Source organism: Orbicella franksi, chromosome 4 (genome assembly GCF_964199315.1).
Source record: "Orbicella franksi chromosome 4, jaOrbFran1.1, whole genome shotgun sequence".
Classification (NCBI taxonomy): Eukaryota; Metazoa; Cnidaria; class Anthozoa; order Scleractinia; family Merulinidae; genus Orbicella; species Orbicella franksi.
The window spans coordinates 6341341-6367713 of NC_138148.1; the positions used below are offsets into that span (position 1 = coordinate 6341341).

The 26373-nt window shown below is 38.3% G+C and overlaps 1 protein-coding gene and 1 long non-coding RNA gene across 2 annotated transcripts; one reads left to right on the forward strand and one right to left on the reverse strand.

Annotated features, from left to right (window-relative positions):
* Positions 1–3383: 3383 nt before the first annotated feature.
* On the reverse strand, positions 3384–4934 carry LOC145484301 (uncharacterized). The gene is made up of 2 exons (XR_014048999.1): positions 4309–4934; positions 3384–3887 (listed from the first exon to the last, which is right to left on the reverse strand). It is a non-coding gene; the product is annotated as an uncharacterized LOC145484301 (long non-coding RNA).
* Positions 4935–7656: 2722 nt separating this feature from the next.
* Positions 7657–24898, forward strand: LOC145484305 (glycogen phosphorylase, muscle form-like). The gene is made up of 21 exons (XM_081462946.1): positions 7657–8042; positions 9956–10057; positions 10596–10781; positions 11347–11596; positions 11977–12059; positions 12162–12305; positions 12595–12687; positions 14537–14683; positions 14860–15023; positions 15566–15680; positions 16191–16292; positions 16427–16574; positions 16711–16769; positions 17885–17945; positions 18732–18812; positions 19666–19694; positions 20462–20512; positions 20920–21047; positions 21449–21583; positions 22187–22253; positions 22825–24898. Exons 1-21 carry the CDS (start codon positions 7797–7799, stop codon positions 22972–22974), a joined length of 2541 nt encoding a protein of 846 aa, XP_081319072.1. The 5' UTR covers positions 7657–7796; the 3' UTR covers positions 22975–24898.
* The last annotated feature ends 1475 nt before the right edge of the window (positions 24899–26373 follow it).

The following is a 26373-nucleotide window of genomic DNA, read 5'->3' on the forward strand; positions in this document are numbered from 1 at the left end:
CTTTTTCGAATGGGTTTGAATCCCGCTCATGTTAAGTAGAGCGTGTGAAACTCTCCACTGACGCAGCTGAAAATTACATCTTCGAATGGGTTTCAATCCCGTTCATGTTAAGAGGAGCGTGTTAAAGTCTTCTCAGAGCTGGCGGATGCGCATTTTTGAATATGTATATGTTTCTACAAGTTGATGACCGATTATATTCTCACCTTCGTGAAAGTTTTCAACTTACCCTCAGATTCCTCTCGTTGTCACTTTTCATGTAGTATCCAGTCCTGATTTTTCATCAACCTGGGAAACACTTTCCTTCGCGTCTCTCGAAAAAAGATATCAAACTGTCAGTGAAAAATACTATCTATTGCTGTATTTTTATTATTTCCGCGAAAAGGATAAGGAGTCCCAAAGATGATAGAAGACGTGTCGTAACGCTCAACTGAATTCAGTCTAACTGTAAACCATTCATGTCCCCGTCTTTTTAAGCAGAGGTATTTTATCTCTAGGCTCTTAGGTAATACTCTCTTTCTCTCTCTCCCTCCTTCCCTTACAACAAATTTTTAATTAAATCCTTTCATGGCTAAACACTATTGATGCCTCTATCTTTACCAGCTATATCCTATCCTTTCTCCATCACTGATATTAAACGTAGATTTCTTTCGCGGTCTAATGTTAAGTGCTATAGGTTATTTAATTTTAAAGATACAACGTGTTTTCGCTCACGCGCGAAAGAGCGCGACAGTATGCAACCCCTGCTTGAAAACAGCCACAATCCTCTGGTTCAGCTGAGTGCGAATCATCTGCGATGAGTACTGACCCAGTCAGAATTCATGAACCACATTATTGCGACCCTCTGGACTCATGTTTCCAAAGGATGGACGCATGGTACTCGTGCTACCTGCGTGGCGTGGTTTCCAACAAATGGTACGGAAGCACCGAGTTCATCGACCAACCTTACCTCGGGACGTCAAAGTAAACAAGCACTAAGTGGAGCGCGCGAAACTCTCCACCCAGCTGGGGAATGCATCTTCGAATGGGTTTGAATCCCGTTCAATTTAAGTGGAGCGTGTGAAACTCTTAAATTTGCTGGCGAACGCATTGTCGAATGGGTTTGAATCCCGTTCACGTTAAGTGGAAAGCATGAAACTCTCCACTAACCCAGCTTTAAATTTCATCTTGGAATGGGTTTGAACCCGGTTGAATTTACGTTGAGCGTGTGAAACTCTCCACTCAGCTGGCAAATGCATTTGCGAATGGGTTTGAATCCCTTTCATGTTAAGTGGAGCGAATGAAACTCCCCACTGACGCAGCTGAAATTTCGAATGGGTTTGAATCCCGTTCATGTTAAGTGAAGCACGAGAAACTCTCCATTCAGCTGCCAAATACATTTTCGAATGGGTTTGAATCCCTTTCATGTTAAGTGGAGCGTGTGAAACTCTCCACTGCCTCAGCGTAAAACTGTTACATTTTCGAATAGCTTTGAATCCCCTTCATGTTAAGTGGAGCGTGTCAAACTCTTCAATTAGCTGGCGAATGCATTTTCAAAAGGGTTTGAATTCCGTTCATGTCAAGTGGAGCGAATGAAACTCCCCACTGACGCAGCTGAAAATTACATCTTCGAATGGGTTTGAATCCCGTTCATCTTAAGCGGAGCGCACCAAGCTCTCCATTCAGCTGCCAAATACATTTTCGAATGGGTTTGAATCCCCTTCATGTTAAGTGGAGCGTGTGAAACTCTCCACTGACCCAGCGTATAAAACTGTTACATCTTTGAATGGATTTGAATCCCGTTCAATTTAAGAGGAGCGTGTGAAACTCTTCAATTAGCTGGCAAACGCATTGTCGAAAGGGTTTGAATCCCGTTCATGTCAAGTGGAGCGAATAAAACTCCCCACTGACCCAGCTCAAATTACACCTTCGAATGGGTTTGAATCCCGTTCATGTTAAGTGGAGCGTGCGAAACTCTCCATTCAGCTGGCGAATGCTTTTTCGAACGGGTTTGAATCCCGTTCATGTTAAGTGAAGCGTAGGAAAGTCTTTACTAACCCAGCTAAGAATTACATTTTCGAATTTGTTTCAACCCTGTTCATGTTAAGTCAAGCATGACAACCGCTCCATTCAGCTACCAAATACATTTTCGAATGGGTTTGAATCCTGTTCATGTTAAGTGGAGCGTGTGAAACTCTCCACTGCCTCAGCGTAAAAATCTTACATCTTCGAATAGGTTTGAATCCCCTTCATGTTAAGTGGAGCGTGTCAAACTCTTCAATTAGCTGGCGAATGCATTTTCGAAAGGGTTTGAATCCCGTTCATGTCAAGTGGAGCGAATGAAACTCCCCACCGAGGCAGCTGAAAATTACATCTTCGAATGGGTTTGAATCCCGTTCATGTTAACTGGAGCGCACTAAACTCTCCATTCAGCTGCCAAATACATTTTCGGATGGGTTTGAATCCCCTTCATGTTTAGTGGAGCGTGTGAAACTCTCCACTGACCCAGCGTATAAAACTGTTACATCTTTGAATGGATTTGAATCCCGTTCAATTTAAGTGGAGCGTGTGAAACTCTTCAATTAGCTGGCAAATGCATTGTCGAAAGGGTTTGAATCCCGTTCATGTCAAGTGGAGCGAATGAAACTCTCCACTGACCCAGCTGAAAATTAAATCTTCGAATGGGTTTGAATCGCGTTGATGTTAAGTAAAGCGTGTGAAACTCTTATTGAGCCAGCTGAAAATTACATTTTTGAATGGGTTTGAATCCCGTTCATGTTAAGTGGAGCGTACGAAACTCTCCATTTAGCTGGCGAATGCATTTTTAAATTTCGTTTTAGTGGCGCGAAGAAAACTCCCCACTGACCCAGCTTTAAATTTCATCTTGGAATGGGTTTGAATCCCGTTCAATTTAGGTGGAGGGTGTTAAACACTCCATTCAGGTGGCAAATACATTTTCGAATGAGTTTGAATCCCGTTCATATTAAGTGGAGCGTGTGAAACTTTCTACTAACCCAGCTGAAAATTACATTTTCGAATGGGTTTGATTCCCGTTTAATTTAAGTGGAGCGTGTTAAACTCTTCCTTTAGCTAGCGAATGCATTTTCGAATAGTTTTGAATCCTGTACATGGTAAGTGGTGTAGGTGAAACTCTCCACTGACCCAGCTGGGAATTGCCTCTTTGAATGGATTTGAATCCCGTTTACAGCAATTCTAATTTTAATATTTGAATGTTTTGTTTTACATAGGTCAAGTATTTATAATAAAAAAATTTTGTTTTGTTTTTATTTGTTAACTTTAACAAATGGTTAAGTTTTAAAATGAAATAGTTGATTCTTTTTTTGTTTGTTTGTTTGTTTGTTTGTTTGTTTGCTTGTTTTTTTTTTTTGGCTGTGTTGTTTTTTTTGATCGTTTGTTTCTTATTTGAAGTTAAGTTATAATCCTAGACCCTTTATTTGATGTGGAAAGACATCGTCTTAGGTACTGGATAACATAATATTGTAAAATCAAATGCTTTTTCTATGGAGTAACATCATACCTTTAGTTGGGTTTTGTTCGATCTAATAATTTTAGTGAAATGCATGACAATTCGTTGATAGTCCCGTCGTAACTAAGGAGAAAGTCACTAATTTTTACCTGAACAGATGCTGTGAATTGATCCAAGTTCACGGTCAGGGTTAAAAAAAAAATGATCCCCTTCTCTAGTTACTGATGGCTTTGTGGAACCTCAATGATCCGTAAATTAATTCTTTCCAATGATTTCTCCAGGAATATCGATGTTTGTATGTCGGTCAAGACTACTGAGCTTCGTTAGTTTTATCTTTTTTTTAACCAGTCTGTTGGCTGGCTGTCCTATTTCCACTCCTACGGTATAATATGTTGTACCAAACTGTAACCAGGGCGTAGCTTTCCTGATATAAAGAAAATAATGTACATGTTAACCGTTAGCAATCAAAGTTGTTAATGAGAACGCACGGAAATGTTTGGATGTCGTTTGGTAGCTTTTCGGAATGATTAGTTTACGGATAAAACATTCGTCTCGTTAGAAAAAAGAATTAAAGAGCGCAAAACTCGCTGTCTGGCATCGAGTGATTGTATGCATTAGAAATCGAGATCAGAGTAAATTATTTATTTTATGTTTTGTCATAGTGGTAGTTGTTCAGGATAGTTTCAGGAAATGATCAAAAAAATTATTACAGGGGAACGTTCCAGTATGGTTGTGTCAATTGCGGAGCACTTTTGCGACCGTAAAAGTACAACATATTTCGTAAAAATGTGAAAAGAAAAATAACGACATTGTGTTCATAAAATAGAATGAAAAGTTCCTGTTACCTCTTTTCAGCAGTTTCCTCCGATTGTTTTTCTTCTAGGTCTCTCGAGTCTATCGCTCGGCAGGTTGATAACTGGGTCCAGAGGTTTTGTGAAGAAAGTAACATCGGCGAAGGAAAATGTATCATTTCAGTTTGCCGGCTGATGGTGAAGACTGGTAAAGTACAATTATGAAATCCTGGAAATTCTGAGAATGGCAGATCCAGCGTGTAATTAATAACTTTGAGATCACGCTGTTTGAATAAACGCCGCCATGATTATCAATCGAAGTTCGATCAACTCTCATGTCAAACTCGTTCGGAGAAGCGAAGGATCTTGCTCAGTGTCCAAGTGAATCTTGTGGTAACAGTATCTATGGAGCATACTCCTTCGTTCTTTAAAACCTCATCGTAGCGGTGAACAGTAAACTTAACTTGACGCGAAGTTGTCCAAACGTTGTTCAAAAGTTGCTCATTTGTTCATTTTTGAGCCGTTCGAGTCCGTTATGAAATTAAATTTGAAAACTTAAGTGTGTTGATGAGCGCATGGTAGAATAAAATAATGTTATCAATTTTGAATTTTAATCAATGCAAATGAGCCACTTTCCCGCGAAGGTGCGTGCTTAAATTCTACTTATTTGCATAGCAGTAAGTGTTACTTCAGGTGCGCTTACACGGAGTGACGGTAATTCATTTCCTAGTCGTTATTTTTACTATAGCGAAAATATTTGTTTACAAACATTGTCTTTGTTATTTAAATGTTAAGAACGTTAAACAAAGAAACTCTTTGTTTCATCACCAAGTAGTTCTTTGGTTGGCATATTTTAAATAACAATAGGTGACGTCACTGATATCTTTACTATATAGTGATATTTGGCAACTTCGTTGTTTCTTTCCCCCAAAAATGGCCACAATGGTCGATAACTGCATGGCGATAATATGCCCTAAGAACATGCAATTAATTCAGATGATTGATTGAAAACAAAGAAACTTTTTCCCGTCTATTTGAAGTAGCGTCATTTTCCAGAATTCGGTGACAAAAAAAAATTACCATATTATGAAGCAAGTCTACATAGATACATACGTTTATTGAAGCTCCCCCATAGTGGCTTTTCAGCCACAATGTAAAAGTAGTTATAGATTAATTATATTAGAAGAGTATACAAAAATCGACAAGGACAAAAAAAGAACTGGTAAAATAAATAAAACTAAAAAATTTATATATGTCAGGATTAATGAAAACAGTGTTAAAGAAATCATGCGTTTTTTTCCTAGCCAGTTACAATCTCCAAAGTAGACGATTTAAAAACTAAAAGGAATGTCAATTTTTTTTCCTCCACTCTCCTATCTTCCTTTTCTTGCTCTCCTCTCTATATTTTTTTTTTCATCGTTCGGAGTGATTTTAAGGCCTTTTGGAGGTGTGAAATCAAAGTACATATGGCTGTTTTGGTGCAAAGTCTTGACACGGTTTTCCTAACTTCGATACAATTGGAAGAAAAAAATCTCAAAGTTCTTTGAAGAGTTTTGTTTAATTCTTTAAAGTTAAAGTTAATAATTAAAGTCGATAATTCTTTTAAAGTTAAATAAAGTTTTTTAAAGTTAAATTCTTTTAAAGTTTGAGATATATCAGAAATTAGTATCACCCAACTAGTGGACTAATGCAAATCCTGCATTTTAATTGGCTACGCTACTGGAGGACTGTTAGTATTAGTCCTCGAGTAGCGAAATTGGCGCAATCGAGCGTGACGCTTTCTTTCGTTTTATTCCCAAATAAATATTTCTTCAACTTGCATTTGCTAACTTTATTACTGCCTTTTCTGTCCGACTAGTTAGGTGATACTATAAAACAATAGACCAATTTCCATATATTAAAATTCAGCCTAAAACAATAGACCTCAGCACGAGGCTTTGGGGAATAAACCCCACAAACTCTGTAGTTATTCCCCAGAGCCTCGTACTGGGGTCTATTGTTTTGGGCTGAATTTTAATATATCGAAATTGGTCTATTAGACCCTTCGCCTTCAAGGGCCACGGGTAGACAATAGCCCACTGTTCGGCTTCGCCTCATCGCCTCATGGGCTATTGCCCCGTAGCCCTGTTGTTAATTAGTTTCAAACTACTTGTGTTCTATCACGAAACTCGTTCTCTGATTGGTTACGTTACTCACCTCGAAAACGCCAAGAAGCGGCCGTCATTTTGTTAACAAGGGCACAGTGCTACGCTTCTCACTATCTATCACAGAATAGATAGTGAGTAGCATAACCAATCAGAGAACAGCATTCGTAATAGAACGCTAGTAGATTTATAGATAGTGAGCAACGTAGCAGTGTACCTTTGTTGACCCTTGCTAACAAAATACGGCCGCTTCTTGGCGTTTTCGAAGTGTCTGTACAGAGGATTTAGATAACGTTTTTGAACGACTCGGTAGATCTATACTAAAAAAAAAAAAGAGATTATTCGCTCTCGATTTCTGTGCGAGATAGTTGACCTCGGGCTGCGCCCTCGTCAACTATCACGCGTTTGAAACCTCGAGCTCATAATCTAATTGCAAGTTTAGTAGATAGTGAGTAGCCTAGCTGTGTGCGGTTAACAAAATGATGCATGAAACTAATGATGAAACTGAAAACCTAAAGTTCATTGACTGAACTGTAGTTTGCTACAATATCAGATGATTTGAAGCACTACTGGTCAGCGTTTTTCCTTACTGAATTTGCATAAATTTTGAGTTTTGTTTTAATTAGAAAAGTATGTCTAAGTATGTCGGGGCTCAGTTCGCTCAGAAAACACAAGGAATAAAAGTAATCACTATATCTTTATTAAGGAAGAATCATTGTATACATTTAAAGTTGAGAACGTTTCACAGCGATCCAAACATATGTGTAACAAGAAGATAAAATTTCGGATTATCGCGAAGTGAAATCTGAACTTTCGGTACGATGACCGTTTTTCATGAATTTCTGCCGTTTTATTGGATATTTCAAAAAACTAACTTGATTTCCTTCAGCTACTTACCTAGGCCTTCAAACTGGTAAAGTGTGAGCAAAATCGATTTCTCGACCCTGGCCACGATTTCTTTGATTTTAAGTGGCAATTACTCTCAATTATTTTAAAGCCTTGGTATATCCGGCTGTACCTGAGAGGAAGCCGAAAATTAAATTAAAACCAATAAACATGCATCTGGTCGAGAAAGGTAATTTCGCAGACTATTAACTCTATGACTTAAGGTTGTCGTTCCTTCGAAAAGAAACTTCTGTCGCAAATGACAGGAAATGGGAAAAGAAAGAAATACGAAATAAAGAAGACCTCAACCCAAGCAAAGGAGAGAGAGCTTGGGAACGAGTTGAGAAGATCGACGTGGAATGTGACGTAAACATCTGGGAAACTTTCCGTTGGAGACTGGAGCCAAGTTAGCATTCTCACTGTTTGCAGAGCAGAAAGCGCCGATTCCAGAAGGTCGAAGGAAGGCGTAATTTAGTGTGTTTGTCGGTTCTTTTGCTCAGTGTTCGCAGCACTATGGGCGAGAAACCGTTGACGGATGCAGAAAGAAAGAGGCAGATCTCTCTTCGACGGCTGCCAATTGTTGAGGACGTGAACAGTCTGAAGGAAGCTTTCAACCGCCATTTGCACTACTCCCTCGTAAAAGACCGCAATGTCGCGACGAAACGAGATTACTACTATTCTCTGGCTCACACAGTGAAAGATCATTTGGTAGGAAAGTGGATTCGATCCCAGCAAGCCTATTATGAGAAGGACCCTAAGGTATTTTGATGTTTCGGTGATGATTCATATGACGATCACGCTTGAAATCAGGCTTTGGTTACGTAAAGGGAAAATTAAAACTAAGCTAGCACTTGTAAACAAACGTTTTAAATTGCGTGAGTTCAGATTTCAATCATATGCCACCCCCGTTGTCCTTTTATTTTCGTCAAAATACTATGAGCCGGCTTATTAATAGGAGCAGTTTCGCTTCAACGGTAAAACGTTTGTAATAAAGCGGACTTTTTATAACCTCTTTCGACGGACCCCACCTGTGGTTTCTGCTGACAGTGTCGTCAAAATCTCGTGCATGAGTTTAGTGATTGTAGCAGCGTCCATGCTGATATTGATCGTGTTTGCGCTCTGGAGGTTTTCAAAAAAATGTAAAATCAGTGAGACTGTTGCATGCATTTGCCGGTAGTTAAGTATCTACAACCGTGAAAGAAAAACCTGAATTTATTTTGCATAAATAATGTTTAACGTTGGCAGCTATTTTGTCTGCAGTCGAGTTCTTCCACCTACAAAAGTCAACATCGGTAAAAGATGGCTAACATTTGAAATCGAAGTTTTATTTTTTGGTTATTATTGGCTAAAATGAAATATTTATTAATGGGTTAAGGAATACTGTAATGAAATTGACCATTTAATTTTCAATACACAAAGAACCGATGTTGAAATGGGCAAAAAACAGGTTGAAAAAGTTTGATTAGGATCTAGGATTGTCAATAGTCAAACAAACAAGGTGACATTCCACGACATCTGGCAGTCATCTTAATGTCTGTTTTGTGACAAGGGAATGAATTTCAACTTTTTATTTTTGTATTTCTTTTGTGGTGGTTTGTTAATTGATTTGTGGCCTATGAGATATTGAAACGAAGAATACAGGAAGACAGACTTTTTTACTGTGGCAAAAGAACCATATGGCAAGCTTATTGAAAAAGCAACATGGTTGTTTGATAGTTGTATTTGTGTTACAAAAAAGAAAAAGACTACGACAACAGATTTTGAGACAGAAATAAATAATATATGGATATCATAATTATTGATGATTAATCTCCAAATCAATTTTGTTAATGGTATTAAATTAAAACATATTACCTGCAAGAATCTAAGGATGATGCATTCCTTTGGGGTGATCTGGATCAGGATCAGTGATCCAAGATCACTCGGATCATGGTACAGTACATCAAAGGAACCGATGAATCCACTCTGGTCACAGATTCATCAGCTCCTTTGTTGCACCATGATCCAAGGGATCTTAGATCACTCATCCTGATCCAAAAAAGAGAGTTGACAATTGATGTGGCATTAGCAGTTGAGGATGACCTCAGCAGAAGCCTCTTGCATACATGGGTGTGCCTGACCTACACCACTTTTGAACATGGGTCTGTATCAATTTTGAAAGTATTAATATTATTAGTGTGAACTCAAGGAAACAATACTGTCGTCAAGTTACATCATTACATCCAATAGTAAAACTAACAAAACCTTTGTAGCTTATCATCTTACAAAAAAGTGTCTTTAAATAGCAGGTTCTTTTAAAAGTGACTGTTAGTGCCAGTAAGTTCTTAATGAGAGTAAAACAAATTAGAAAAAAAAAAAGAGAGAGAGAGAGATTAAAGTTTACAAGTCGTACAACCACAGATAGGTTGACACTACAAGCAATGCACTTACATCAACATGTATGTTCTTGCAGTATGGTAATACTGTAAAATTACAATTTTTAAAAATACAAGTTTGTGGCAAGTAACTGCTTATCTTAAAAATTTTACACTGCAGTTGTCTTCCCTTGTGGAAAGAGGTCCAAAGTTGTGGAGATGGTCGAGATTGATAGGTTGCAAATCTAGTTACATGCACAATGTAGTTGACCAGTTTATTATTTACAGCGTTATTATTTTGCATTGATTTATTGGTAGCGTGTGTACTATCTCTCACTGGAGTACTACATGGGCCGCGCACTGACCAACACTATGATCAACCTAGGGATCCAAGGAGAGTGTGACGAAGTCATGTATCAGGTAAGTGCTACAGTGTACATGTTAATAAAGGATTTCATTAACATTTTCAGCAGGAGGACAACTGGTTTTCACAGCTGGGCAAAACTATAGGATTTGAACTTCTTTTATAAGAAAAACTTTCGGCTAGATGATAAAACCAGGCGGGCAAAATCATCCTTGCAGCCAGTCAGTTGGCCTGGTGCCTGGCCCTTTATGGAGTCCCTTAAGAATAGTTTTGATTGTAATCTTACGTGTAGGTGAATAGGAATAGCCCTGTCAAAATGTTTTGTAGTAGCAGCCAAGATGATAGAAGTAGTGGGCAGTAAAGACCAGAGATGAATTTGCGGCAGTTGCAAGTAAGCATTAGTAGTGAACTCCGTAGCGTGTAGCAGTAATTTTCTTTTGACAGCAAAATGGCCAATTGTCAGCCAATTTTTTGCCAGCACTGATAGAGGATGTGCTACCATGGTTTCTGTTTTAAGAAACTAACTTTCAGACCAGATTGGTACAATTTTATGTGTATGTGTTAAGCGAAATTACTGTCTTGTCTTTTAAACAGGTTGGTCTGGAGATGGAGGAACTTGAGGAAATAGAGGAAGATGCTGGTCTTGGAAATGGAGGTCTTGGACGATTGGCAGCATGTTTCCTGGACTCCTTGGCTACCTTGGGGTATCCTGCCTATGGTTATGGCATCAGATACGAGTATGGAATATTTAAACAAGGAATAGATGACCATGGAAATCAGGTTTCAAATTTGTGCTGTTTTAATAGACTTTGTAAACAGATTTTTGAAATTACATGTAATGTGTATATAAATTTGATGTTGTTTTTCAAGTTCATTCAATGGAATTATACCTTTTGACTTGGAACTTCTAGAATCAGTAGTAGACAATATCATACTTATTGACTGAGTGGGAGAGAAGAACTGGCAGGAGGTATATCTGGCTCAAATCGAGTTATGCCTAGCAAAATGACCAAAAGAAAAATATTTTCCAAAAGGATTAGATTCTAAAGAAACCATATGTTGGGCTCTGTTGATGGCAAGTAAAAGATTTACTTGTTGATTATAAATTAAGTTAAAGATGATAAATTTGGTCAATTAAAAGTCATAACAAATTTGGGAATGGTGGTGTCCTTTGCTATCTAGAAGGAAATGGAAGTTTGTGAGTTACAGGACTGTGTGTTCAAACACTGATAATGGTCAGAAGTTATTTTATTTTTATCACAGAATGCTCAGGGTTCAGTTGTAATGGAGAATGCATGACTGAGTTAATTAGTTATTCAGTCTGACTCACTCATGATTCTTCTAGATTGAGTTGCCCGATGACTGGCTTAAGTTTGGGAACCCCTGGGAGAAAGCCAGACCAGAGTACATGATTCCTGTTCAGTTTTATGGAAGAGTGGAGTCAGATGTTAGTGGAAAAAGCCATCGCTGGGTTGATACAAGCACAGTTTTTGCTATGCCATATGATCAGCCCATTCCAGGCTATGGAAACAATACCTGCAACACAATGAGATTGTGGGCAGCAAAGTCTCCAAAGGGTTTTGATCTCTCATACTGTAAGTTTACATTGAAAATGCCTTTTAAGAAATGAGCAGAAATATTGGCTCCTGATTCTGTTGGATTCATACTGAAATAAATTTGTCTTAGAAGCAGGGTCAAAATAATAAACAGCGCCTTTCTCATTAAATGTCATGTGGTCTTTGACGACCAAAGTCATGTGACAAGATGTCTTAGTACAGGGCTGGAAGTTCAATTTCATGGCCTAAGTGACAAACATTTTACATTCTGAATTCCATCTTGTAACTATGTAAGATGCCTTCTTATGGAGACTTCCATAGAAGTGACAACTCTAACATGGGCAGTAGACTCCTGAAATAAAAAATAAATACGTGTAAATTAAGGCTTTATTTAAGCTCTCTAATTTTTGTATTTCCAGTTAATGATGGAGACTATATAAAGGCAGTCCTGGACAGAAATGTGGCAGAGAACATTTCAAGAGTTTTATATCCAAATGATAATGTAAGATTTATAATTGAAAATTGGCTTAGAAATTGAAATACTTGAAATGTTTTGATTGCTAATTGCTTTGAATCCAATAATTGATTTGAACATTGCTTTCAGTTTTTTGAAGGGAAAGAGTTGCGTCTAAAGCAGCAGTACTTCATGGTCAGTGCTACTCTCCATGACATTGTTAGAAGATATAAAGCTCCCAAATTTGGTTCCAAAGAAGCAGTACGGACAAACTTTGAGAACTTTCCTGACAAAGTAAGTACTTGATGGCTATTTTATTATATACAGTGTTCTTGTACACAATCTAGCATTGAGATAATGTGCTGCCTTTTATGGTTACTCAATGACTTGTGTGTACATGTATGTATTATTGCTGCTATGGCCTTGTTTTGTTTCCACACATTATTGTTTTCTACATGTAAGTGTTCTCTTTTTCAAGCTTCCAAGTGTGGCAAGTTTGTTTAAATTGCAATCTATGTATATCTACATTGTAATATTTTCTAAACTAACAGCCCAATAACTAATTAATTAATTTGGTTGTCAGGTTGCCATTCAATTGAATGACACGCATCCGTCTCTAGCTATTCCAGAGCTTATGAGGGTATTTGTCGATGTTGAGAAACTCAGTTGGGAAAAGGCAAGTAAACAACAACAAACAGATAAACAGACACACTTTATGACAGAGAAATTATATTCCACGTATTGTATGTACTGTAGCTTGTATTGAGGGGGGGGCGGGTGGGGGGGGGGGCAGATTGAGCAGTGGCACTGTGGTAAATGTATTTTTCTTGGGAAAGATACATTTACCACAGTGCCTTTGATGTACTGTATATTTAGTCAGAGGGTTCACGCACTAGAGACGTTAATGGCAGGGGTAATCCTGTGATGGATAGGCATTGTATCCAGGGGTAGTACAGTACCGATCAGAAGAAACCTAACAGGGAACGCGTTTGCGAACGGGAACAGAATGGATACAGAACGGGTACGAGAACACGCACAGAACGGGTACAGAACGGGTATAGAACGGATACAGAACGGATACCGAACGCAAATGGAACGGATACGGAACGGTTACAAATCACAAAAATGGAAAAAAGCGTTCACCAGAACACAAACTATAAGAGAACACGTTCTTCAGAACATGCTAGGAAGTTACGCCATGAGAGTGCTTACCAAGGATTTGGACACGATGTAACTTTAAATACACATTTGTCCAAGTTTTGTCCAGCCCAGCGATCTTGAGAAAATGACAGAGCAAAGCATCTTATGTCTTTTTTTTATATTTCTTTTTACACACAATAAGCAAGCATTTTCACTGCATCTTCTTGTCCATTTCGTGTTCATTGCGGCCATTTTGTTATTGTCTACAAGCTCACCTTATGTCCAAATAAGGAAATGGATGGCAAGTCGAGTTAGACTGGGATTGAAAGGTTTCCTCATGAAGAGAAACAAAACAAAACATCGATGTTTCTGTTAACCCTTATTTACGGTGTTGTTCACCAACTTTGTGGAAGGATTGGTGAGGATAACGTTCAGTCTTAACTAAGTGTTTGCCTGTGAAAATAACATCAGTAAAAAGTATCACAAAATGCTCGCTTCGGCTTTTTGTCAGTACTTTACACCGCTTGCGTCCTCCAGCCAAGTTTCTTCCGCACTCGCCGAACAGTTTTCCGCGATACTTCAATGTTAAATCTCACAAAAAGTATTCATGTAAATATAAGAGCCAAAAGTTCGTCTTTTGCTTGCATTTTTCATCGATGGCGTTAAAAGTGCTTGGCAAGCTGTTTTACTTCTTCCTTTCCTCGGGCAATCACACAGACTACCGGTCGGTCACTTTGTATCGTTTCGGAGAAAGACTTACTATAAACTGGCCTTGAAGTTACAATACCATTTTCCCGTATTTTTCAAGTAACTGGACTCATATTTTCACCCCGAAAATTTAAGTTTACTGTTCGTATTCTCACATAAAGGCGACAGTTTTAACCCATTTCATGGAATGCAAATCTTGAAAACGAGTTCTCGGCCCGGAAACCTTGTTCTTCTGAACGAGTTACAAGGACGCTTACTGATGGAATGCTAACAGAACGGGAACAGAACAGCACAGAACGGATAAAGAATGGATGCAGAACGGGAACGGAACAGATACAGAACGGATACAGAACGGGAACGGGAACGCGTGTGGAACGGAAACAGAACGCATTCAGTCAAGCGTTCCCTGTTAGGTTTCTTCTGATTGGTACTTTAGAACCATGCAGTGAAAAACAGAGATATCTAATGGCCTTTTATACATGCTCAATTACAGAAATTTACATGTATCTATAGCTTGTGGTGCATATGATACAACAGCTATAGATTGCTTGCCTTGTCAGTTCTGACTGGCTGTATTAAGAATGGAATAGTAGATTAGAAACTAATAAACCTGATTAATGTTGTACTCCAGTACTCGCTTACATGCCCACATGACTTGTTGTGCTGTCAATTTGTAGGCATGGGACATCTGCATCAGAACGTTCAGCTACACTAATCACACAGTCCTTCCTGAAGCATTGGAGAGATGGCCTGTACACATGTTGGAGTACATTTTGCCACGACACCTTCAGATCATCTATGAAATCAATGCTTTGTTTCTAAAGGTAAACAGATGTGGACTCTTTGCAGACTTGAAATTATACATGTATTGTCTGGAGAATCTGGTACATGCACTCTTTTAACAAAGTCTACAGTACATGCGGTTTTGAATCCTGACTATACAATACCATCCAACAACGTAATTAGAATGAAATTGGTAATTAAAATGTTATCCTTTCAGAAAGTAACAGAAAAGTGGCCAGGAGACGTAGGCAGAATGCAGCGGATGTCTTTAGTGGAAGAAGGACCTGAGAAGCGCATCAACATGTCACATTTGTGCATTGTTGGTTCTCATGCAATCAACGGAGTGGCTGCTCTACACTCTGAACTTCTCAAAACAACAGTGTGAGTGTGATCTCTGGGTGTTTATTTGTGTAAAACTAAAAAAAAAAATGTAATAAACTTAGGACTCTCAATGTTATGTTTATGGAGTATAAAACTGCCAGTATGTGTACTGTACATGTGTTTGCTTGTGTTCTTCAGAAAATGGTCTACCAGGAAGACTGGGAACTACATTGTAATTTTTTGAACAGGATTTCAATGACCATTAGTTTGAAATCTGTTCTCAAAGATGTAGGTGTCAAGGAATAGATTGTCATTTTAGCCACTGGAAGTAAATCAACCCAGTGAAATGGTGAGGGTCCTTGTCAGGCTTTCACCCAGAATTTGAAAACTGGCTGTCCAAAATACGCTATAGGGCCTGCTCAAATGAGCAATTTACGAGGCAGCATATGAAAAATTAAATACCTTTCAATAGATTGAAAGTGGCCATCCACAGGACACCTGGACACCCATCCTTGTAGTACATGTAGATACACAACTGCATGTAATACTAGTTCGTTGAAGGCAGAAAAGGCCTAACACGAAATGTTTTTGTTTCTTGTCAGATTTAAAGACTTCTATGAAATGTTTCCTGAGAAGTTTCAGAACAAGACTAATGGTGTGACACCACGACGCTGGCTTCTTCTCTGCAACCCTGGGCTATCAGACCTTATTTGTGAGGTAAAAATATGTGAACACTTTGTTAAAGAAGCAAAATAGTTATCAAATGTAGTTTGATACATACAGGTGTACATGTGCCCTGTGAGATGATCACAACAACAACAACAGCAACAACAACAAGACAGAGATTCCCAACAGACTTAGATTCCCTTCCCTCTTGTTTCTCATAGTGCAGAAAGAGAGGGAAATCTCTGTCTTGCAGGGTATACATGTATGACACGTTACTGGAATGGACCTTTACAACGGTGAATAGACCTTTTTCGCTTGGGCGGTTTGTTGTCCCATTACAGACCATGTGATATTCTCTAGAGAATTGTTCTTTTGTCCATCTATATTTAAAAATTATTTATTCATATACACGCAACTATTTGAAAATTTGAAAGGAAGAATTCTCAAGGGTATCATCACATGGTCTGAAATAGAGTAACAAACCGCCCAGTTGAAAAAGGTCAATTCCCTGGACTTGAGACTTATCAAATGATACCTGACACATTTTATTTCTTTTTGTAGAAAATTGGCGAGGGATGGATAGGAGACTTGTCACAGCTGAGAAAGCTTGAAAAGTATGTCAATGACAGGAACTTTAAACATGCTTTCATGAGAAGCAAACAGGTAATAATAAATTAATACTGACATGACTATTTAAAAGTTAAATGACATACATTGTATCCTTTTGTCCTTTTTATACTACTGAGAAGGTGGACTCAGTCTGAGAACTAAAGGCCATTATTTTTCATTGTATCCAGGAAAACAAGATTAGACTTGCAGATTACATCAAGAAAGAGTATGACATTGATGTCAATGTGAACTCTATATTTGATGTCCAAGTGAAGAGAATCCATGAGTACAAGAGACAGCTGATGAACTGCCTCCATGTTATTGTGTTGTACAACCGTAAGCATAATTTACAATAATTTTATCTAACAATTATTAATATTAATAGTTACCTTTATTCCACGATTCTAAGGTATGAATTAAAAAAAAACCATAATTGAAAGTTAAAATAAAACTATACATGACTGATCCGCAGGACTTAAAGCAAATCCGAACATGGACTTTGTGCCCCGCACTGTCATGATTGGAGGAAAGGTACTGGCCACAATGTTTGCTAAAGTTATCTTCTTTGATTGAGTGTGCTTCTCAAAACATGTCATAGTGAGAGAGACTTGTTGCTTTGTTACAGTACATGACAGTTGCACATGACAACCTCAAAGAACTCTGCTGTATGATCTGTTGTTGCTTATTCCTTGTAACATCATACACTCAGACAGTCAACAGGAGATGCATCATTCCTTAAGTCGATCCTTTTTTTGTTGTTGTGAAACTACTCTCTGTGCCAGCTGCCCTGTGTGCCACCCAGTGCTATGGGGATGAGTGAGTGAGTGACTGTGTGAACCTTGGTTACAACGAGTCTTTGAAATATGACTTTGGTCACTTGCTCACCCGCATATTTTATTCACAGTTTCAAGAGCTGATTCTGATAATAAAAGAATCAATTGATTACATGTATTAATTTTACTACAGAACTGGTACTTTCAGAATGAATTTTAATTCATATTCGAACTGCGGTTGTAGATGAAGTGAAGAATGATCATCGCAGTAAATTTTCCAATTTAAGCAATTAGAAAGAAGAAGCCTGAAAAAAAATCAGGGCTTCAGCAGGATTCGAACCCGTGACCTCTGCGATACCGGTGCGATGCTCTACCAACTGAGCTATGAAGCCACACATTGGGAGCAAGGTCAATTAATTGAGTTCATATCTTCCCGTGAGGAGTGAAATGATGTGAAGTATATATGAAATAATTAATATTCAAACTGCGGTTGTAGATGAAAGTGAAGAATGATCATCGCAGTAAATTTTCCAATTTAAGCAATTAGAAAGAAGAAGCCTGAAAAAAAATCAGGGCTTCAACAGGGTTCGAACCCGTGACCTCCGTGATACTGGTGCGATGCTCTATCAACTGAGCTATGAAGCCACACATTGGGAGCGAGGTCAATTAATTGAGTTCATATCTTCCTGTGGGGAGTGAAATGATGTGAAGTATATATGAAATAATTCATATTCGAACTGCGGTTGTAGATGAAAGTGAAGAATGATTGCATCATTTCACATCATTTCAGGCTTCTTCTTTCTAATTGCTTAAATTGGAAAATTTACTGCGATGATCATTCTTTCAAAACTGAACATTTGTGTTTGTTTTCAGGCAGCTCCTGGCTACTACATGGCCAAACTGATCATTAAACTCTTCAACAGCATTGCTAGAGGTGTGTGCATGTAAATCATACACGTGTCATATTTATTGTGTATATGGTATGTTTTGAGTATCAAGCGCAAAAGCATTTTAGTTGGAAACCCTGCTCTCCTTGTACCATTAAAAATTAACCTTCTGTAGTTTCATTCTTGAAGTGGTTTTGCAAATTGGATTTCTTATAATATTTACATGTATATATTTTCATGTAGTACAGCAGCATGAATGTTTCTTTGTGTTCTGCAGCTCGGCACCATATACTGTATACATGCTGAAAGATCTTTTGTTTCAATTTCTTACCTGGAAGACCAGGGACAGTTGAGCATGGAGGCTGGGAGGGCTTAAGAGTCCCCCCTCCCCCCCCCCCCCCCCCCTTCAATTTCAAGCTAAAAATACATAAAATAATAATTTACAAATACATACATGTATCTCCGGGTCCCTACAAGTTAGCGCCTCTGGCACTTGCTTGTAAGCCCGCCCCCCTCTTTAATTAAAAGTACACTCCGCCATCCCTGAAGCCTACATGTATTTTAATGAACATTTTGCATTTCACTCTTGTGTAACGAAAAGATGAATATTTATTACTTTTTACAACCTGTTGAACAGCCTCTTGCATGAAAACTACATGTAACTAAAACAAGGTAACAAAATGAGATTCCACATTATTATCATATTGCTGAGTAGGGTGGCACATTAAACAAGTTATACATTCTATTATAGCTTTAGCGTGTGGTATCACACCCAACAATGTATACCTTAACTTTTTCCTCATTTTAACTTAAAGTTTATCTTACTTTTGCAGTGGTGAACAATGATCCAATCATTGGAGACAAACTCAAACTTGTGTTCCTTGAAAACTACCGGGTCTCACTTGCTGAAAAGGGTATCCTTGAGCACTATAGATATTAATTAATGACACTGCACTGTAACAAACTCAGTTAATTAAAAAAAAAAGTGTTTTGTTTTTCGTATCAGTACATAAAAATTTAGGAAATAATTTGCATGAAGCTGCTTAGCCTTAGAGGGACATTACTCTGGCCAACAACTGCAAAAACGTTTTGCTGGACTTTACAAAGGTTTATTTACTGCTGCAGATTATTTAGAAAGTTCATGTTATGACCACGTGTGGTTTCAGATAGCTAGCATGTAATCAGAGGAAGTTCTGATGTAATTTGTTCACATTTGCAGAACTCCAGTTGAGAATGGATTTCATTATTTTGTGCAAATCTTTGTTGGCATACTCTTGAAATATTTATCATCCCGTCAAACAACAATAAGAGCTTATCCACCTAGAGAAAATACTCCTAGAGGGTTCAGGCCATCATGGTCAAGTCAGTTGCCTAGCAACTTTCAGAACAGTAAACTTTAGGCTCACAGGGTTCGTACGGGTCCTGGAAAACCTGGAAAGTCCTGGAATTTTACTGTGGCATTTTCCAGGACTGGAAAGTGCTGGAAATCTGTTAAACTCAAGTAAAAAATATGAAATGTATGGCAGACAGCAAGGAGAATTAAAATTGAGATCTTGGGAGTTAAAGGGTTAATGTGAATTTTAGAGTCCTGGAAAAATCAATCTGAGTCCTGGAAAAGTCCTGGAAATTTGTTTCTGAAAAAGGGTATGAACCCTGGGCTCAGTCCAGCCTCGCACTTCATCGTCGACTAAGACTTTACCCTGACTGAATCAAGGCTATTCCAATAGTTGAATGAGAAATTTATTTTTCTTGACTGTTAATGTTCAGTTATCCCAGCGTCTGACCTATCTGAGCAGGTATGTGCGGGCAACTGCACTGTAATCACTCAATGGGCAGTGAAAGCTCTGCTGATTTAAGTGTTTACATTTTGGTAGAGCAAGGGATTAAACTATGACTTTGCATAGTGACTTCATTATGTTAAATAGAAACTGACCTGAAGTGTTCACAGATCAGTGACATGGTTAGCTCTTTGCATGTAATTTTCAAGGAAATATTGGTTCAAAAACTGCAGAATAATGTTGGGCAGCAAAGCCATGCAGACACTGTACATGTATTGTAGTGCTTATGCTAAAGAAACATGATATCGATGTAAAAAAAAAATCTTGTGGCTGCTCTCCGCACATTGCTTCATACAGTACTCATCGTGAGGGAACTGCTTTTATTGACTATCAAGGCAGTAATGATCATTTTGGAAATTCTTGTGGCCGGTGTGATGGAGTATGCATTGATGTTACAACTTAGAAATCTGATTTTGGTCACTCTTGAGACTTACATGTATCAGGTTTTAAAATCAGACTGGCTCTGCCCTAATTCCATTCCTCTGCTATAATGGCACAAATGTGATGAAACACTGCCTCGGGTGTTTGATACATCTTCTCAATCAAAACTTTAACTTAGGAGTAAACAAAGAATTTATCATCCTCAAAGTGAACTGGCCTAGCGCCAGTCTAAAATGTAGGCAAATTCCAGGAACGTGTACCTTGAACAGGATTGATCAGCAACTGTTTGAACAGTGACAGAACAATTTTAGCAATTGACAGCGATTTTTAACTTGGTATTTCAGATATCCTTGGCAGGAACTGAAGCCTCTGGAACGGGAAACATGAAATTCATGGTGATTAACAAAATCAGTTACTGACATTTATTTTTCATTGATAAAATGCATAACTAGTGTAACTGTTTTGAAGATGGTATCCTAGTATCAGATTGTTGTTTTTCATTGGTAGTTAGATGAAGAAGACTTCATGTATGTATGTCAATTTAACATTGAGTGGTAGCTTGATCACGTTGTATGTGTTTCTCACGTAAACAATTCTCTGATGTGCTTCGACCTTTGTGTAAGTAACCAAACTAGCCTGAGATCCTTCCCTTGTTTCAAGCATTGGACATCTGTAATCTTGTCTGCAATAACACAGTGTCCTGTCCATCAGTGCTGTATTGTTTGCTGGTCTGCGGTTCAGTTTATAAAAGTATGTTAGTGATTAAACTAACTACTCCTTGTCTTGTTTTTATTCAATGAAGATGAACGGAGCTTTGACTATTGGCACTCTAGATGGAGCCAATGTTGAAATGAGTGAAGAAATGGGAAGTGAGAACATCTTTATTTTTGGCATGACTGTGGACGAAGTGACTGCAATGAGAGCCAAGGGGTAAGCTATAGATACACTGTAAAAATTATCATTTCATAGATTCATTAACACTTTGTTGGTATTAGGAGGGTTTCGTGGCCTCTTTGAGATTGTTTTGGGCTCCACTTTCACACTCCAAACAGATAGCTTGTGTGCAAAGGTTCATATAATTCCCTTGGCTTCACACGCTGAAGTGAAGCAAAGGAAATAACGGATGTCTGCATACAGGCTAGACTTAACAAAGATTACAGAGTCAAATCAAGTGCTGATCCAATTAGCTCCACATGTGTACAGGTACATGTAGACTACAGGAACAGGTACATCAGGTGTACTAAAAGTAACAGAAACTTGTTAACTTGCTCAATGTTATCTTTTCTTTCCTTTTATCCCCTATGATAACTCATCAATTATTCCGTCTGTAGCTACAAGCCAATGGATTACTACGACAATGACACAGAGCTGAGAAAAGCCATCAATCAGATCAGAGACAATTACTTTTCACCAACTGAGCCTGGCACATTCCAGGATATTGTCAATTCCCTGCTGCATCATGACAGGTGGGTTGATAACTTGTGAGGTGTCCATGTGCAGGCTAATCTAGCCTCGATTACCAGCTGCTGTTCAAAAAGAGTCTGCACTCCTCCGCCTGAACGAACTTAGACCCGACTAGAGTTGAGCAGAAATCGAACTAAGGCCAATCTTGATCAGTTGAAAAGCACAGAAAATGAATAAAATAGGATTAGGTGAATGGGAATAGTAGTGATGCATCCACAGAGTAGTTATTTGTCCATCGTCTCCAGAAAGAATTGCAATTTGCAGCAGTGTAGAAGTGTTGGTTTTCTTGAGAAAAGAATACTGGAAATCCGTAAAAAAGGGACGAGAAACAACAACAGACTCAACTCAGATATAACATAGCGCCCGGGATTCGAACCAGGTCTGACACTGGCTCAAGTCATTTCACAATGAATGTGCTATTGGATGGGAGGGTTTACATCATCTTTTCAGATTAATTGGCCTTTGTTTGATGCATAGAATTGCATGAAGTTGCGTAGTGCATATGACGGAACTTATCTCGCAATGTATGTGCTGTTGTAAGTAGTCAAAAAGCTGCACATGTACAGATTTAGTACTGATTACACCTTGTCTGTTTGACATAACAGGTTCCTTCTGATGGCAGATTTTGACGCGTATGTCAAATGCCAAGAACGTGTCAGTGAAGTATTCCAGGTCAGCTTTAAACTAAAGTGTGAACCATTTAACATAAGTTTTTAAAAAACTTATTTTGTGTAACACCACATTATCATTAGCAATTAGTGAGAAACCTGAACGACGGTAGGGGGTTAGAATTCATCTCAGTTCAGTAAAACATGCATTTAGTACATGTAGCTGCTTATAAACAATTATTGAATGAGGTTTTTGTGATATCCGGAATAATCAAGGTCGAGGTAGGGGTTATCAGCCGAAGCCGAAGGGTGAGGCTGATAACCCTTACCGAAACTTGAATTATTCTGGATGTCGCTAAAACCGAGTCTAACAATTGTTTTGTTATACATTGAACGAAAAAAATGGAAGTCATGTTTTTGCTTCTTCACTGACGGCAAGCATCACAAAGCCGGCGAACTTGACATGATTACCGGTGACCTTTAGTATCCTTGACATGATTATTGTAGAATCTGCAGAGATGACGTCACAGGCGCTGATGTCGAAAATTCACTGTACGCTTTTGACCAATCAGAAAAGAGATGGTGAGTTCAATGTATAATAATATTAATAAAAAGTGCGTTCCTTTGGACCATAGGATCCGGAACATTGGTACACCATGGCAATCTTGAATGTGGCATCCTCCGGCAAGTTTTCTAGTGACAGGACGATTAAACAGTATGCAGAGGAAATCTGGAAAGTGAAACCGCTGAGCATGAATGAAGTGAAGACCGTCAGTGGCAAGTGAGCGAGCACCACTCACTGGCTAACAAGGCTGGTCACCACTCACTAGCTAACAAGGCTCGTCACCTAAACTACAGTAATATTCTGTGAAGTGAAACAGTACCTTTGGGTAATAAGTTAAAACTATTGGTTAGGAAGTGGTATTTTCTGCATCAGATCTGCAACTGGCATTGGTAAGATTTACCAGAGTAATCGCAAACTAAAGTAAAAATCTTGAAGGAAATTATTTGATTTTGACAGAGTAAACTTAGATTCTTGGAATTATATCGTTGCGTTAAATCAGAGCTTGTACCTTTAGGTAATACGTTGAAACTATTGGTTAGGAAGTGGTATTTCTGTATCTGCAACTGGCATTAGTAAAATTTCTCATAGTAATTACAAACTTAAGTAAAAATCGTGAAGGAAAGACTGTAATTCTTACCGAGTAAACTTAGAGTCTTGGAATTATCGTTGTGTTAAATCAGAAGTTTTCGGTTTAAAGGGCTCCTTGATCTACATTTAAATTGGAGACTGCCTCAGCCTGTCGAGTCTTGAACGGCTTTATTCTAAAGCTTTGAGGTTATCTTCCTTAGGAATAACAAATTATCATAAGTATTTAGTTATCTTTCAACAAATCGGAATAAAATATAATAGTCGGTGTAACTGTATGATGACTATTCTAATGATACATATATGAAGTGTTTGTACTGATTGTTGTGATTTTAGTTTTGTGCCAATTAAAAATTAAGTGTTATCAATTTAGTTTGTATTATGGCAACAGCTGTGAAAACGAATCTCTTAATGACCCTCAGGGCCCTTTGCTAGTAACAAGCAAACCGAGACACTTGCCTCAGTCATTTTTATTTTCTTTTTTTTTCCTTTTTTTTGTTTTTAATCATCATAAACAACACCCGGGATAAGAATTTAACCATGGTCATTGCCAAGTCCATAGTTCCCATCTTTTGGTATAAATTAAAAACTCGTGTCTCAACTCACCAGCTTAAGGGCGCATATCTAAAACGGAGTCCAAAAAACGGGTGTAAGGTATTTGTTACTGTGTTTTTCACGCGAAAATGCCCAGATGTTCCTTATATTCCAGAACTCCTTGTTTAAACTTGTGATGTCATCTTTTACGAGAATGTTGCAAGTTTGCTAGAAGACCGTTCCCTTCTTGTTTTTCATTTGAATATTGTCTTTCTGAAGTCTTTCTTGTTTATGTTTCAGTAGCTGTTTTATATTGGATTCTGTTTTGAAAAAAACAACATCTATAACAAAGGGAACGAAAGAAGTTCCTTTCTTCTCCGCCCACATTGTGGTTCTTTTCAAGTGAACAGAGCAGATAGCACTAATTTAGTGACAGTACATACAGTGGACACCCGTTAACATGAGCACCGCTGAGCTTTGCCTAAAAGGTGGTCGTTTAATCCGGGTAGTGATGTAGGTATTAAAGGGTATCTTGAGCTTTACTTTGGCTGAAAGAAACGCCATAATAACGAGGTGTTCTTATTAACATCTTTGTAAGACGGGGCTCCACTGTTTGAAGAAGCTGGACCTGTAGCAACATTAAGAAAGCGTGCAGACGTGGGTAATGTAATTCATGTAGCGTTGTTTTCGGCCGTTTAAATCTCCGTAACGATTGTCAACTTATTTCTTCACAAGTGCACTAGAGGAAATTTTTTTTTTTTTTTCAAAACAATGGTTAACCATGATCAAATGTTATTGTATTAATACATCACTAAATTCTCAGAACTGACGCTAAAAATTAGAGAATCTATGGTAGTCAATTAGGAGAATTCGCCTATTGATCTTGAGAGTGTGAGGGTTTTAGAAGCCTTTCCAATTTACATTGTTCTAATTTATTTGCCCAGACTCTAGTTGCAAAGATGTATGTTTTGTGAAAAGATTGACTAATTAACATGAATGCTATTAAAAATTTTATTTGAAAATTTTGGCTCGTTTCGATTGTTTTAACACAATTATGCGTGGATCAGATACCACTTTACTATCATGCACATCTTCCTATTAACACAACAAATAAAAACAAAGACCAAAAAATTTCCCATGGACCCGTTTCTTGTAAAGTTGTCAATTTTATTATAATTTTTTTTTCTGTATACATTTCATTAAGCCTCACTAACATCGTTTGAGAGTAAAAACTCCTTTGAATTAACTTAAAAACGAAGTTAGTAAGGCTAATTTTAATACTTACAAAATAATTATAATTGGCTGCCATTTATTGAAAGGGTCTATGATGGTTACGTTTGTCATTTCTCCCTTTACAGGAGTTTTTTCGTGGTAACTTTCGTTATTTAGAGGAAAGAACGCAAAGCAATCAACAGATGGGAATTAAAATGTAAACGCTTGTTATCCCAAACACGTATTACCCCTTCCGCAGGTTTTTCTAGGCGAGATGAGCTGAGCCTTTCGTCTCCTTCAGTCTCGGCGTTTAGTCACCTGACTGAAACTACGCGGGCTCTGCGCACGAGATTGTACCTTCTCGTCTTTTCATTTTTCCCATTGTCCCCTGTGCGCATTTAGAGAATCCGCACTGCGCTGTGTGCTTGCGTTTGCGATAGACTTGGGAAACGACAGGATGTATTAAAGAGACGTCTCACAGGCTATAGAATTAGTGGACTGCGAGAAACGGTGCGGAGATGTGCTGTTTTAGAAGGACCTTGCGCGCACAGTCGCTCATAGCTCTGTGCTTTGGTCACGGTCCACGAAAATGAAAACTAAAAGTTTAGCCTGAATTTCAGCCGTCATGTCTCTAGCGAGAAGACAAAGGTCACTCGACTCATTTTCTGGATCTTCCCGACGCTTCCCTGCTAACACGTGCACAAACTCAATAACCTCATCCCAGGGTCTCTCTAAATCCCGCCCCCTCCGGTTTCTCTCTACCCTGAGAACAAGGTTGTCTCGATATGGCTCGCTGCTTGGGTGGATACTTAGTTAAAATGAACAAATCAGTCTGGTGAAGAAAGCGAGCGGTCACAATTAATGGGCGAAGCAGACTTCGAAACGTCAGAAACAAAACGTACAGTTCATAAAAAAATATAGGTTGTCGATTTTGTTATAATTACTATTATAGTGCGTTTCAGTTATAAATGGGGTAGAATAGTAAGCTTAACATACACACGACTTTGATATCAAATTCAAAATGCCGAAACTCTACCACACATACCTGTTTTTCAAATTCTATCATCATGTCTTGGAAAAATCACGGAATACTTACTAGAATTTGCTCTCTCTTGATATCTCTATTGATTTGCTGTGGGAGCCTTTTGTGAACTGAGCAAAAGGGATATCTAGCCTAAAACAAGTTTAAGCGCTGATTTGACAAAAACTGCTGTAAATCGCGCTGACAGCGTCCTTTTCAAGGATAGTGTCGGTAAAATGAACTCAGCTTACGGAAAATTTATTCACA

Coding starts and splice junctions, on each gene's coding strand:
- LOC145484305 (XM_081462946.1), top strand. CDS start 7,797: ATGGGCGAGAAACCGTTGACGGATGCAGAAAGAAAGAGGCAGATCTCT. Junction 16,575..16,710: donor TGTTATTGTGTTGTACAACC/GTAAGCATAATT, acceptor ACTGATCCGCAG/GACTTAAAGCAAATCCGAAC. Junction 17,946..18,731: donor CTTCAACAGCATTGCTAGAG/GTGTGTGCATGT, acceptor TTACTTTTGCAG/TGGTGAACAATGATCCAATC.